General features: G+C 39.9%; 1 protein-coding gene across 6 annotated transcripts in view; it reads left to right on the top strand.

Moving 5' to 3' along the window:
- atrnl1b (attractin-like 1b) overlaps nt 1–15,166 on the top strand; it is a 127,884-nt gene that overhangs the window by 75,333 nt on the left and 37,385 nt on the right. For all 6 annotated transcript variants that reach the window (XM_047159361.2, XM_017483859.3, XM_017483860.3 and 3 more), the window contains one exon: nt 7,510–7,588. In XM_047159361.2, coding sequence (XP_047015317.1) covers nt 7,510–7,588 — 79 coding nt within the window. The remainder of the gene's footprint in view (nt 1–7,509; nt 7,589–15,166) is intronic.

Raw genomic sequence — 15,166 nt, 5'->3', positions numbered from 1 at the left:
GAGACTGGTGTCCTCAGCACTCTAGCATATCGTGTCCCCCTAATCTAACATTTAAAGTGTGGCCAACACAAACAAGGAGTTTCTGTGGGTAGGATTTTAAATTGTGTGTGCGCTTACTGAAACGAAAATACAATTAAGTAAGGAATAAAACATGGCAGGTGTGTTATAGGACAATAATAAACGACATTAAAGAAGAGGGGTGTCTAGTCTTATCTGGAAAGGGTCGGTGTGGGTGCAGGTTTTCCTTCCAACCAAGCAGGAGCCACACCGGAGTCTATTGAAAGCCAAGATCAACTGATTAAACAGGTGGAATCAGGTTTGGCTTCTCCTTGTTTGGAATGAAAACCTGCAGCCACACCGGCCCTTTCCGGATAAGATTGGACACCCCTATTAAAGAACAACACGTCATGCTTTTTATCAGTTCATAGCTGCATTTTATGATGTGGAACATCTATGAAACCAGTTAGTTTCTTTTATCACTTTTGTTGTAGCAGCTATTTCTCTTGAAGTTAATAAAACAGTCAAATGCGGCTTCACATAACTGGGAAACCACTACGGACAAAGTCCCCTGTCTTGAAGATTCTCTCTACAGCAGAAAAGCTAAAGGAACCGTTTAACCGCCAAGCACTAAAACTCCTTTCAAATATGTTAAGTAATGGTTACATGTATTTAGTTGTTACATAAATAATACTTTTAAAATAATAATATAATAAAAAAAAAATTATTGTTCTGCATAAATTAGATAAGCGTCCACCATGCAGGTTACAGTGACTGAGCTGTTATTATAGAAATCATAACTTGGTAGAGTGAGTGCATTAATATAAACCTGTGATTTGCATTGCAGCTGACACTACGTTATAGCTGTGCAGTTATAGAAAATGAATCAACACACACACCAGATTATTATGTGCCTCCTTCTGCCAATGCTGTCTCTGTGTAATCTTTTGTCTGTCTTTACATAAACACAAGCAAAAAAGCAATCAGGCTTTCATCCAGCTGTCACGCGTTCCACATTGAAAATGATGTGAATACCGGACACGTCTGATTCCATTGTCTGTTTCAGTCTATTTCCGCTGTAATTCACATGGGTTGTGTTTCATAACTTATCCAAAGACAACTGTCATCTGAATGAGTCTGATTTCATTGGTGGTGCATGTTGGAGTAAGGGGTATGGTGGTACGTTTGCTCCTTACAGCTCCGGGGTCCCTTGTTCGAGTTTCGCATGTTCTCCCTATGTGGGGTTCCTCAAGGGTTCTCCGGTTTCCTCTCACATCTGAAAAACATGCCAGTAGGTGGATTGTCTACACTAAGGGTGTTTTCAAACCTGGCTCGTTTGGAGCGCTTGTTATGGAACCTGGTGCGTTTTCTCCCTTGGTTTGGTTCGTTTAGACCAGGGGTGTCCGATCTTATCCGGAAAGGGCCGGTGTCGGTGCAGGTTTTCATTCCAATCAAGCAGAAGCCACACCTGATTCTATTGAAAGCCAAGATCATCTGATTAAACAGGTGGAATCAGGTGTGTACTGCTTGGTTGGAATGAAAGCCTGCACTAACATTGGCCCTTTCTGAATAGCCTTGGACACCCCTGGTTTAGACATATGTGAACACTGCACTCGCGCTCGGGTCCACACCAGAACAATTGGCACCTCGTTCAGGTGATTGTTCGCTTGTGGTGAGAAAGCAGTCCAACCCAACGAACTAACCTGTTTAGTAATGCACGATGGGAACCGCATTACATAAAAAGTGTGTTTGTTTTGCTAATGTCTCGCAACATGAACTGTAGTTTAACTTGGACCAAAGACAAGGTAAAACGCCTCATTTACAATTTGGTCTGATGAACGTATTTCTGAACAACTTTCAAAAGCGCATAAAACACCCAGGTTTACAAAGTGTTTAGAGAACGTCTCAAAGAGACGGGCTTTAATTCCTCTGTGGAACATATCAATTCTATAAATTATATCAACTACAGCTAAAAACAAACCCACTATAACCTAACGGAGCTGTGGTCCGCCCATCTTGTTGGATAACTGCTATGGGCAGAGCCCCGAAACATAAGCAGGCGCACTCTGACCAATGAGAGAACAGTTTACTAACATGTGACTTGCATAAACACATTTTGATATGCTTTGAAATGCTGCCTTGTGTAAGTAAACCGAGCCAAAGAGAAAATGAACCATTGTAGCAATTGAAATCCTTGTTTCGGAACAAAGCATAGATCTACAGGTCTGAGAACACTCTTTGTCTCTCTGTGTGTGCATGCCTGCTTACCCGAAATGGACTGGTGTCCATTCCAAGATGTATCCCACCTCACCCGCAGTGTTCCCAGGATGGACTCTGTATCCACCATAATCCTAACCAGGATAAAGCGGGTAATGAAAGTGCCTGAGTGCAAATGGGACGTAGAGACCACATCGCCTAAGCACAAATGATCTTCTCAAAGGATGAAGCAATGTCCTTACAGATGAGCACGCAGGGCCTCAATAATAATAATATATATATATATTTTTTCTCGTTATAACCTACCGATGTAGTTTATTCATCTTTGCTTCCGGCCTACGCAGAGACAGCACAGATAACAACAGACGAGAGTATTACTTTATAGATGCCTTTTACAGACTGACAGATGACCACTTTCATTGTTTCAAAAGTCCCTATTAAATATATGAAATGTAATTATTTATTTTTAGTTATTATAATCACCCGCTTAGCAAAAGACAGCACTCGAGCATTAAAAGAGTGCCTCTAATGAAAATGTGCTGTTTTAATTAGGACTCAGACTTTTCGTAACCTGAAATTAGCCAGTGTTTAACAGGACCGCAAGCAAACTGCATTTTCCTGTCGGAATGGCTTTTTAACACTCACTTTGTCATTTCTGTTCGTTAATGAATTAGTTCAGTTTCTCGAATCCATTTGCGGTGTTTGTCTCTCTGCATGTGTTTTTGAGACTTCTGAGTTCAAGAGCACTTTCCTAGGCTGAGGTGTGCTTCTGTGCTCTTTTTCTTCTTTCACTTTTCTTACGTAGACGGCTGCTCTTGCCCAACTTTGCCCTGCGTAGCTTTGTACCCCGGCCTCTGGCATTTCTAGTATTAAATCTTTTTTTTTCTTCTTCTTCTTTTCCCCCTTCTCTCTCTTACATACTCATATGCAGTGTGAGGTTACAGTATGTCTCAGCACTCACTCCACTGCCTCTAACTGATGTTCTCTGTGCAGTTCTGCTCCCATGACACTAAAGCTGAAGGCGATGAAGGCATTGAGGTCGGTAGATCTCTGCTTATAGACTAGTCTTTAATCATCTGCTCACCTCCGGTGGCCCGTAATGAACAGTGATGTTCGAACAACTTGCGCAAACATGCAATTTTGTAGTGAATAGGGTACATGGGTCTACTTCTGAGAACCAGAGGATGGCAGATTATTTCTTCATATTTTATTTTTCTTACCCTGATTCTGGCTCGGAGACTGTGAAACAAATTTTTTTATTTTTTTTTTACTATTAAATTAACTTAACTGCACTGCAGAATGCTCACTTTTTTGTGTATGATATATTTCATTAAAATTTCTTTCCTTATTCCCGTAAAGCATTCTGATTTCATCCCTAAAACAAGGATATAATGAGCCTCTCTTACTAAAGGTTTATGACTGTGTGGGGAATTAAAAATGTTCTACTTTGCCTGGGAGAGGGAAAGGCTGAATAGATCATTCTTTGAAGATGCATATTTGTGTCAAGATGCAGAGAAGGGGCTTATGGGTACAACGAGGCTGCAGAAGTGAAAATGGATCTCTGTGCAAGATGAATTTCAAGTGCAGTTCTGACCAGGGACTCCTTTGAATTGTTCAGTAATTTCCTTGGAACTGCTCAGAAAAGATTTATTTTAGGACCGTGGTCCAACTATTTCAATATTAAGCTCATTATTTACATTTGTACAATAACACTCTGGCTATTCATTGGCGTCATGGAGTGCTTTATTTCTGGAGTTTCACATCAGGTCCAAGTTGACTTTATTTATTGGTCTGCTTGTTGAGTAAAGCCCTGTTCATGCCTGGCGTTAACATGTGTCCTTGGTGATCAGGTCACAAGTAGACAGCTGAGATGCCTAGCAGTTCACACCTGGCATTATGAACTCTTCAGAGACCACGTCGTTTCTGCTGGAGGAAGGATGTTTATTACATCTGCATGTTTATTACATCAGTCTTCTGGCTTTCCACTCCATTTATTTTTAGGCAGAAATGCCGAGCGAATCGTATCTTGTATTCTCTTACGGTCTGTTTCAAAAGGGTCGATCCTGCGGTCTGCTAAAGAAAAATCAAAAGTATTATGAATGAACGAAAGACGAGACGACGAAAGACGCTGCAAAAAGCATCTGCTTTCATCTCTGCTGTTGTTGGACCGTCTTTATCCGTTAGCTGATGGAGATTTCCATCAGCGCAATTTCCAAACAGTCTCTGGATTAAATGGTAAATGGCACACTTATTTAGTGCTTTACACGGTGTCTCATTCACCCATTCACACACACACGCTCACACACCAATGGTAGCAGAGCTGCCATGCAAGGCGCTCGCTTACCATCGGGAGCAACTTCGGGTACAGTTTCTTGCCCAAGGACACTTCGACATGTGGAGTCACCCAGGCCGGGAATCGAACCGCCAACCCTATGATCAGTGGACAACCGGCTCAACCACCTGAGCCACAGCCGCCCCAAGGACATATCTTACAGCCATGGCAACGACGCAGTCAATTAGCTGGTCTTTCGTTGCTGCATCGAGACGCATTTCGCTTTCACGCCGCAAACGTGGTGTGGCCATATGCGTCGCAGACCACCTCTGAATGTGGTTTGAGTGATCGTATCACGTTGCGTCTTCGGGATGCATTTGACCTTGTTCACACTCGTACTTAGTGCTGAATGCTTACGATCCAATCACCCAGAAGGCATGTTGATGCCAGGTGTGAACAAAGCTTTAGTGAGTTCTGGATTAAACTCATCTCGTTCACATCACCTGACCAGTTAAATAGATTAATAACTATAAAAACTCCATCATAAATATAATGTGTTTGATAATAGTGCCGTGTAATTTCTACCACCGTAACAAATTTTTCAAAATGACAGACCCCATGGATAAGTATATCATCAGTTGCTGCTGTTCCTCTGCTGCTCATGTTTGTGATCTGGGATTTTCTGGCACAGTACTGAGAGTTTCTAGATCAATAAAACATGATCATGTAACTGCACCCTGTTTTCAAACTATTTCCCCAGAGGTGGTCCGCTTTCCCTTTCTTGCTACAGGTTAGCAGTCATCTCATAGTCGTGTATGTAAACCCCAAACTGGTTTACTCTCTCCCCGCTGCTCGTGTGATGCCGTGTGATTCTCTCACATCCGCAGCAGTACGAAGGGAGGGAACCTTTTAATTGCTGTATTTCTTTTATTAATTCTGATTCCAGGTGGAACTGTAAAGGGGATTAAATCCTGTTTGTTGTCTAAAAAGCGGAGGATGAGAAGGGACAGATCTAAAGAGGGATTTCTCTCGCACAGCTACTTAATTGAGCCATTCAAGTTTTCTTTCTTTTTCTTCGTCTCCAGTTCAGCATTATCTTCAAACGAGCCCAAGATGGCGTGCGTTTGGAAGCATTAAAGGGATTTCGTCATTTGAGCTCCTTTTTTTAAACATTTTTTTTCATCCCTGTACAGACCATGAATTAATTTCACTCTGAGATGTTTACGAACGCTCACATATCTCCACAAATACAGATGCCAAAACCCAATTTGTCTGTGGTTCTCAGCTTCACTGTTGGTATGCTTTTGAGGAGTTGCTTTTTGAAGCGCATCACTTGGCTTAACTGTTGACTGAGACCTTCAGGATGCTCTGCTTGATCTGGGGTGCAGACAAATTCTCAGAGGTTTAAGAGTCTTTGTAGTACACGTTTATTGCTGGGAAATTTCACGTTATGATGAAGTTCCTATAGTCAAGACTTTTTACAGTTTCTTTGCAGAGTTTCCTGTTCATTTGTGAAAATGGGGTACAAATCAACTGACCCATTTTATAATATAGCTAGATCTAGAATGATCTTTCAGATATAAGTGGGGATAAAAGTTTTTGTTTCTCTTCAATCTGCAATGTAAGGTGCTAAACTTTTGATAAATTGCAGTAAGTTTAGGTGCACTATATGCCCAAAAGTTTGTGGACACCAGACCATCACACCAATATGTGAGCCTTCCTGAAAATTGATATTGCAGCACAGTTGGTAGCGCACAGTTATATAGAATGTGTCTGTATGCTGTAACGTTACAATTTCCATGCACTACATATTTGTAGCATCGGTACGTTCATCAATAGATGTAGCAAATAACTGCCGACATTGAAGATTTCCCCAGACCATTGGAAAACCTATGAAATTATCTCGTTTATTCACTGCTGAGTGCTTCAAAAGGAATATGTCAAACGTTTAATAACAGAAATCTGTGAACCAATTAGATTGTAAACCTCTGAAGCTTGTGGCCAGAAAAGTGTTCAAAAGAGATCAATGAATATGGGTGAAGCATCTGAGGCTGAGAGTAATGTGTGGAGAAACTCAGGATATGTCTCAACCAGCTCCCTAGCTCAGTAGTCAGGGCACTGATCAGGGAGTCGGCCATTTTAAGGGCTGTCGTTCGCTCACTAAAAAAATCCCACAATGCACCGCAAAAAAATGCTTCCTTACCGGAAATGACATGTTTTTTGAAGCCTCTCAGCTCGGGAAAATGGGAGGCAATCTCTCAGCCAACTCCCAGCTACAAATGTAAGTAGCTTGTTAGCGTTTTTGTAGCTCTCCAATGATTACCCACGTTAACTTTATTTGATGATCTATATACGGTTTGTTTGACTCTCACGACTTTTAAGTGTTCAATGACTTTTTAAAAAAATCTATTAGCTAGTGAGCGATTCTGCTTGAAGTACCATGACACAAAGGTGTGTGATTACGCTAACACATTTCCATGACATAAACTTAAATATTTTTATGTTTTTAATTTTTGGTGGCGTTTTACGACGAGAGAACATAATCGTGTTGCTGGAATTTGAGTTATGTCCAAATGTGTAGTGAGCCAGGGTCCTTACCAGTGCCCGAACTCGTGTACACGATATACTGATTCACTACCTAGGAAGCTGATCGAGACATAAGGTCAGATTGTCTTTACATTTGTACATCTATTTGTGGAATAAGAACTGTGTTTTGTGACTCCTTTTCATATGGTCACATGAGATTTTTTTTTTTTTAAAGCAGGGCATTGTTACTAATTAGTGTCATCTCTTAAATAATGTAGTTCACTTTAGCATTTATAAATACTGAACGGTCAGAATTCTGGCACAGGAAAGGGCGGAAACCAATGAGGTCGCAGCATCTTGTCAGAGACTATTGTTTAAATTCAGCTTAACTGGATATTGTTTTATTATGGGTATGGTGTGTGCCAGAAATATCCACCAGTACATTTATCTAATATTGAGTTTGTTTGTCTTTTTATTTTATTTTATTTTTTTCCCAGCTGTTTTCTCTCGCTGTTGCTGGTGGCTGCAGTGGTGTGGAAGATCAAACAGACCTGCTGGGCCTCAAGACGGAGAGAGGTACATTTTACATTATGGATTTTTCTCATGCTTTTCGTAAATATCACACGTTCATAGATATAGTCATGAAGTATGATGGAGAAAAACATCCCATCATGTCAAATGCATTCCCAATGTTGTCATAAAGTCTTTCATTGTAAAGCGTGTGTATACAATTAAAACAACAATGTCAGCAATATCATTACGGCGCTTTGTCCTGAAGTACGCGATGCTCATCATACTAATTAGAGGTTCTGCTGAACCAATTAGCTTTGACATATCTAAAGCAGAGCTGACTGGCAGGAGGGAGGACAGCAGACATCTTGCAGCATGCACTTGCTTTTGCATGCTGAAAATTAGGCTTTTCAATCATGCTTTAAAGTGCACCTATTATGCTTTTTCAGATATTACCTTTCATGTAGTGTGTTGTTAGAGCTGTTTGTGAATGTAAAAACGTCTGCAAAGTTTCAAAAATCAAAGCGCACGACAAACGCAGTTATTGACTCCCAAAAGAAGGAACCGATTCTGAACGGCTGAAGCGAGTAATTCAGGACTTACTTCCTGTATAAACTTACGTAGGTTTGTAACAAAAAGCCCCGCCTCTCGTCTTCATTACCGCTGAGAGCGGTAGACCAATCACAACAGACCGGGGCATCTGACCAATCAGAGCAGAGTATGCCCTTTGAAAGGAGGAGTTTAAAATGAATCCTTTAGAATGAGTCGTTTGTGACACTGGAGCGAAAAGTAATGCTGCAGTTTAAATTATGAGCACATTCAAACTTTTTCTTTTACCTTGGATGCATGTAAATCTATTGTATGAGACCTCTAAAACAAAATTAAGCACGTTTCAAAACCATAATAGGTGCGCTTTAACATGTGTGATTAAAGGTGGGTTTCTTTAAGAGGCGTTCAAAGACAAACCATTGTACTGTGGTTACAAGGTGAAGCTCAACTAATGTGTTTTACCTTTGCAGTAGTCGATGTCTTGATCTTTGATTCACTAAATACTTTCACAGCCCATGGAGATGCTTTTGTCCATTCTGTAGGCTTGAGCTGGCATTGGTAATCATGGAGGTTGATCTGTTTTGCTCTTTTGCTAATTGACATGTGAAGATAAACATGACTGATGACTGCAGTGATCCAGAACCATATTCATCTAAAGAATTAAAGCCAATAAGGCCTAATGTGGGCAGATGGGCTTCAGCTATTAGCATTCCACTCACTTTAACACTCCACTTCTCCTGTTCAGATCATCTGTTGGTTTCTGCCCTCCAGCATCCTCAACAAAGAAAAAAAAAGATCTCTTAATTTGAAATGATTGAAAAGCTTAAGGAGACACACACTGGGGAAAATGCTTGCTTCCAAAGATTTATTTTCGTTCTCTCCGTTTGTCTAAGTTTTGATCAAGAAAGAGTCCAGATGAAGAAGTGCCCATCATTTTTCATTTTCCCAACGACTCACTCGTCAAGGTCGTGCCAGTCATTTGGCCTTTGCAAATTGCAGTAGTGTTTTAGTGCAGATCCATTATCACGCGTTTTTTATTTTTCTCTCTGTTGCTAACCAGCAGTTATTTATGGCCTTGTGCTTTAGCGTGTGGTAAATACCTGGCCACAGCGACTTTCTCCTCTTGGCTCTCTGTTGTGCCTCGTTTGTCTCGGCTGTTGCCTGACAAAGTAAAAGATACGTGATGCAGGTGGAGGATGAGTTTAGAACTTTCATTATGCAAAGATTCTACTGAGAATGGTTCAATCTGTGAGTTAAACCAGTCGAAACAATGAAGAGCGACACTCAGGGCCAGCCTGAGAGTTTATTCAGAGGACATCTTGCCTATAAACACATGAAGTGACTTATTATTGTCAATCCGTCGCGGTTAGCTGTTACATTACTGCGAATCCAGCCATAGCCTCACATCAAGGTGGCTTTAATTAATCTCTCATATTTTTCGCTCAGTGTTTTATATTGACTGACACATTTTTGAGTAAAGTAAAAAATAAAGTCGGCTGTTTACTTAAAGAATATTCCTTCTGCAGTTTTGCTCTGATTTATATTCTGCAGAAACCCAGAAGAGTTACAGGTATTAAGTGTGTGTGTGTGTTTTGAAGCAGTAATTCTACTAATATTTAGGCTAATGTATTTTAAAAAGTGGTGTGCGAAGTCGGCATTCTCCAGACCTGGAAACAATTTGGTACATAATAAATTATACAGTAGATTTTAGAGAACTCATGGATTTTTTTTTTCTTTTGGCACATAAAGTCAAATGATTTGATTTATCAAATGGAAGGTGTAGTCACAAAAAAAATTGCAGTTATATATTGTTTTCCTTTTTCTGGTTAAATACAGTTTTTAATTGTTAAATACAATTGCAAATTAAAAATGACTTCTTCAGTTTCAAAACTATTCAACCGACTGAATAAAATCCCTTACAACAGCACAGATATGCAAAACAGGTGTTGTCTCATGTACACCTGATGCAACTAATTCAGGGCTTTGTTATTTGTACCAGGTGTGCTTGAGCTGGAACACATGAAATACCTGAAATACCGGCTAGGGGCAGAAAATAATAAATAATAATAATGCATTTTATTTATTTAAGCCGCCTTTCAATCACTCAAGGACACCATACATCAAGATCAAGAAGTAGCAATAATAACAATACATGAATATACATGAACGTACTAAATAAATGAAATACCTGGACAGGGCAGAAAAAGGAAGCTATCACTGGCTGCAACCAGATTTCTGAGAAGGCAGGTTGTGAAAAACACTCGAGTGACTGCAAAAGACCTGCAGCGAGACTTGGCGGCAACAGGCTCTGAGGTTTCAGAGCACAGTAAGGTGCGTACTAAACGCAGACGGTTTCCATGCCAGAACTCCAAGACATACAATACTACTGACCCAACAGCACAAGAAAAGTCAGCTCATTCATATAAATAAGCCACAGAAGTTTTGGGATTCTGTTCTGAAACTTTTCAAAACGATGGATAAGCAGTATATCTGGAGGAAGAAGAATGAAGAAAGAACACTCTGTCCACAGTCAAGCATGGTGGAGGCTCGGTGATGCTCTGGGGCTGCTTTTCATCCTCTGCCACTGGAAACCTGCAGCGTGTGGAAGGCAAGATAGAGTCACTGAAGTATCAAGAAATCCTAGGAGAAAACGTCATGCTGTCTGTGAGGAAGCTGAAGCTTGGGCGTCATTGGACCTTCCAGCAGGACAATGATCCCAAGCATACCTCAAATTCCACCAGGCTTGGTTGTAGAAGTCGTCCTGGAAGAATCTACAGGGACATCGGTCACGTGACTTAAACCCCATTGAAAATCTCTGGTGGGATTTGAAGAAGGCGTTTGCAGCACGCAAACCCAAGAATATTACTGAACTGGAGGCCATTGCTCATGAGGAATGATTCCTCAGGAACGCTACCAGAAGCTGTGTAGCTTGTTTGCAGCAGGTCATAACAGCAAAAGGGTGCTCTACTAAGTACTAAAGATGCTTGCCATGAAGGGGTTGAATAATTTTGAAACTGGAGAAGTCATTATAAGTTGCATTTTCAGTTGAATTTGGAGAAACTACTTGAAGCATTTGTTGTGTTGAACTATTTCAATTGCTTTTGATTGATATGATCATTGCAAACAGCTGAAAGTCTGTACATTTGACAGTAGACCTGATTTGCAATGAGGGTTGAATCATTTTGATTGCAACCCCCGGGATCTGACCTAAAAGTATATCCTGTTCTTTTGTCTCATTTTTAATCTGAGCTTGTGTGCAGCATTCCATCCATCTTTCCTTCTGCTCTATTTTGCATGTACACAGAGCATAACAGGCTTATTTATCTGATTACATTAATTAAAACATGTTTTTTGGGTGTCTTAGCAGCGCTGCATTTGTTCTGCCCTTTGCTGTGTTATATTATATGGCGTGTAGTTCTGTAATAATACGTTCATTAACTGACTTTAATTGAACCGAGAGATGTACACTTTAGTTATGTGCATCAGTTAGGTTTAGTATAGCGACTGCTGTGCAATGTGTATACGTCGGAGGTAGTGATGATGGGCGATTTTCAAAATGTTCTAATCGAGATTGTTGTTTACGTTCATGTGTACATTTACATATTACATATTTACTGTTTTTGCATCTTAAGAATCCACCAATGCTGTTCAAACCAATATGAAGCAAAAACACCGCCTTCTTAACATGATCAACGCCTCTTACAGCCTGCGATACTCCCAAACACTGGCGCCTTGACAACAAAACACCACCAAGATAAACAGGCAGAGGCATGAGCACGTAGCATGTTCATGTGAAACATAATGCTGCGTTCGACTCGCCTCGTAAGTGGTAAGCACGTTCGACAGATGAAAAGTAAAAATGGACACCGCCATGTTCATCTTAACGGGAAAGAATTTCAAGTTGAGAGGGTGTTTTCTTTGGCTTTTACTAGCTGGAGGTTGGGAATTACTTGGGAAGCTACTCCAAGTGAACGCAGCATAAGCTGTACTGTCAAGCACAACAAGAAGAAAGCCATTGTGCCTATTAATAGAATAGAAAATATCTATATCATGATAAATGATTTCGCAATGCACTTTTCTTAGATATCGTTGGTATGGTGAGGTTTTATTAATATTTTTAATAATAGCATATTAAATGGTACTGAATGAATGCCCTTGAGTTGACAGAATTTTTTTGTAAATAAAATAATCGTTGTCTTTGTAGGCATTAAAGAATAGTATAGTCAAGCACAGCTTAACGTTATTTTGTTTATTTTAGTTCTCTTTTTTTTGTGGAGGGTTAGGGCTAGCTAAATTATATATCGTGATACACATCATGCAGCATCCTCAAGTATCGTGATATGATTTATTTATTTTTTGTCCTATCAGCCAGCCCTTCTGTAAACATTTCTTTTAAATGTGCTTTATTTAAAGATGCTTTATTTAATAGAACCATTGTTTGTACTGTTTGCTATAGATTTTTCTGTTCTTCCAAACATTTTACAAATTCCATTATAATAAAAAAAATTTTTTTTGCAGTAAATTGCATAATTTTACAATTGCGTTATTAAAGAACAACAAAAAATCTATATCATCATTGAGGATCATTCAGAAATGGGGGGGCATTTATTTAAGTATTTATTTATTTATTTATTTATTTATTTATTTATTTATTTATATTTTAAAAAAAAATTTTTTTTAACAATACCACTTTGCCCTAGTCAGGAATTTCACTCTGCTTCCTTCAGATTCTCAGTATTGCAGTTAGTTTATTTATGTAGTTATTACTAGCAGTTTGGAACTGCCTGAAACTGCACATTGACTGTAGGTTCTTCATAGCTCTGAGTTTTAGGAATCTCAGTGATGGCTGTGGTGTTCTGCAGCTCCAGTCTGTTGCTTTAGGCTTATTACTCTGGTTTTCTTGCGGAGTAGCCTCTGTGATGGTTTGATGTCCTTGCCTGACACTGAGCTGACACACTTGAAGGTGATGAGTTAGTTCTTTTTTTAATAGCGTATCGCTCTAAAAACCCAGTCAGAATGAATCTGCGGTGTGGAGAGCTTAACCGTCTGTCTGTCGAAATGAAAACGCAATTCAGTTGTATCTAAATAGCATTTGTTTGTGATTGCTGAGTCATGCTGTCAAATGTAAAATTGTCATGGTGGTTTACCTCCTTTGAACAGGCAGGGAGTCAGCATTGTATTTTTTTTTATTATACAAATAATGTAATAATGTTTCACTGAGTTGCTCTGTTATCTGTCTGTGAAAGATCATTATTTTGCTGCTCTGAATCATCGATCGTCTGTAAATGAGGCAACTGTTGTCTTTGTTGGCCAAATTTTCATTTTACCTTTTTTAGAAAATGACCTCTTAATAGCATGGTTTGTTAAAGCAACATTTCAGCGAAAAGGAAAGACAGCCATGTTATTATGTGCCATTAAAAAGCTTTATCTTTGCTCTTCAAAGTGCAGACGTGGGGGTTTTTTTTTTTATTTTTTTTTTTATAAAGGCAGTATTATTCCTTGAATTCTCTGATTTTTTTTTTCCACCTTGAAATGACCAGCAGTCCTTAAACATAGATTGCATAAGAAAATGAATCATATACCTTAAATAATGTGCTGTTATAGAATTAAATGTAATCATTTTAAGCTTGAAATAACTGAGCATCAGCAATTGCTAAACTTTCTTTGTGATCACTAACACAAACAATGGTAATGGTAAATGTTCTGCACATATAGCACTTTTTTTTTTTAACCTTAGCGGTTCTACAAAGTGCTTTACCCGGGTTCTCATTCACCCATTCACTCACACACCAATGGTAGCAGAGCTGACATCAAGGCGCTAGCTTGCCATCGGGAGCAACTTGGGGCGCAGTGTCTTGCCCAAGGACACTTCGGCATGTGGAGTCACGTGGGCCGGGAATCGACCCGCCAACCCTATGATTAGCGGACAACCCGCTCAACCACCTGAGCCACAGCCACCCCCATCAAGCTATTTATTTCAAGCTATTATTATTTAGTTGCATGTAGGCGGCTGTGGCTCAGGTGGTAGAGCGGGTTGTCCTCTAATCGTAGGGTTGGCGGGAAGGATCCTGCCCTATCGTGATGTATGACTCATTGAAGAAGCTCTGGAATGTTGTACAGTAAACAAACATCGGTGATACCATAAGCTGACACTGGCCTGAACTACAAGTTTTTGGTCAGTGTTGCAGTGCTTGGTGACAGCTATGCTTTCTGGAACAGACTGACAAAGCTGTATTAGTTTCTCTCTTACTCTGTCAGATTTAAAAATGCTTGCACCTTGAGTCTGATGCTAAAGTGACAAGAGAGAGGGTGGATATATCTGCCTTTTCAGAGATTCTGCCATAGCGGTTTTAAAGCCTGACACACACTGACTCTGTATTCCGGTGTCCGGTGACGAGGCTGTTTGTGATGGGATGCACTTTTGAAATGTCTCACTGCTCAGCATAGTAGTGCAACACATCAAATGTTCAGCGGTTTGAGATCACTCATCTGTTAAATCAAGTGCCCTTTTTGACGATCAGTTCATAATCAGTTTGTGTCCTGGTAGATTTGTTTGTAAATGTTAACAAATTCTAGTTTCTGGGCAGTTAGAGCCATGGGTCTAAAAAAGGGGTCTGTGAATCATAGCCAGTGATAGAAATTAACCCACCATTTATCAATGTTATCTTTAGTGGTCCAAGCAGAAATTGTATACACCTCTATTGTTTTTGTTTTTAAGTCATAAAGGCATCAGTATTAGAATATAAATGAATAATTCCCCCCCCCCAATTTATTTCTTGACACAGACAAATTCCTCAAGAACTATTAAGCCCCACCCACATGTGCTACGGTTTTAACTATGTCCGTCTACTAGTTTGGTTGACTTGCCTTTGCTCACATGGTACAGTTAGACGTGGCCATTTATCACAAAGCAACCTAGCCTCAAGTATTGTATGTGACCGTACATGAATCGTTAAATTGCTAAGAAGCACCTCATACCAACTGTGAAGCATGGTGGTGGAAATGTTATGGTGTGGGGTTGCTTTGCTGCCTCAGGGACTGGACAGCTTGCATTCATTGATTCAACAATGAATTCCTCATCATATCAAAGAGTGA

The sequence above is a fragment of the Ictalurus punctatus genome, chromosome 13 (assembly GCF_001660625.3).
Source record: "Ictalurus punctatus breed USDA103 chromosome 13, Coco_2.0, whole genome shotgun sequence".
Lineage (NCBI taxonomy): Eukaryota > Metazoa > Chordata > Actinopteri > Siluriformes > Ictaluridae > Ictalurus > Ictalurus punctatus.
This window is presented reverse-complemented; position numbering and strand designations above follow the sequence as displayed.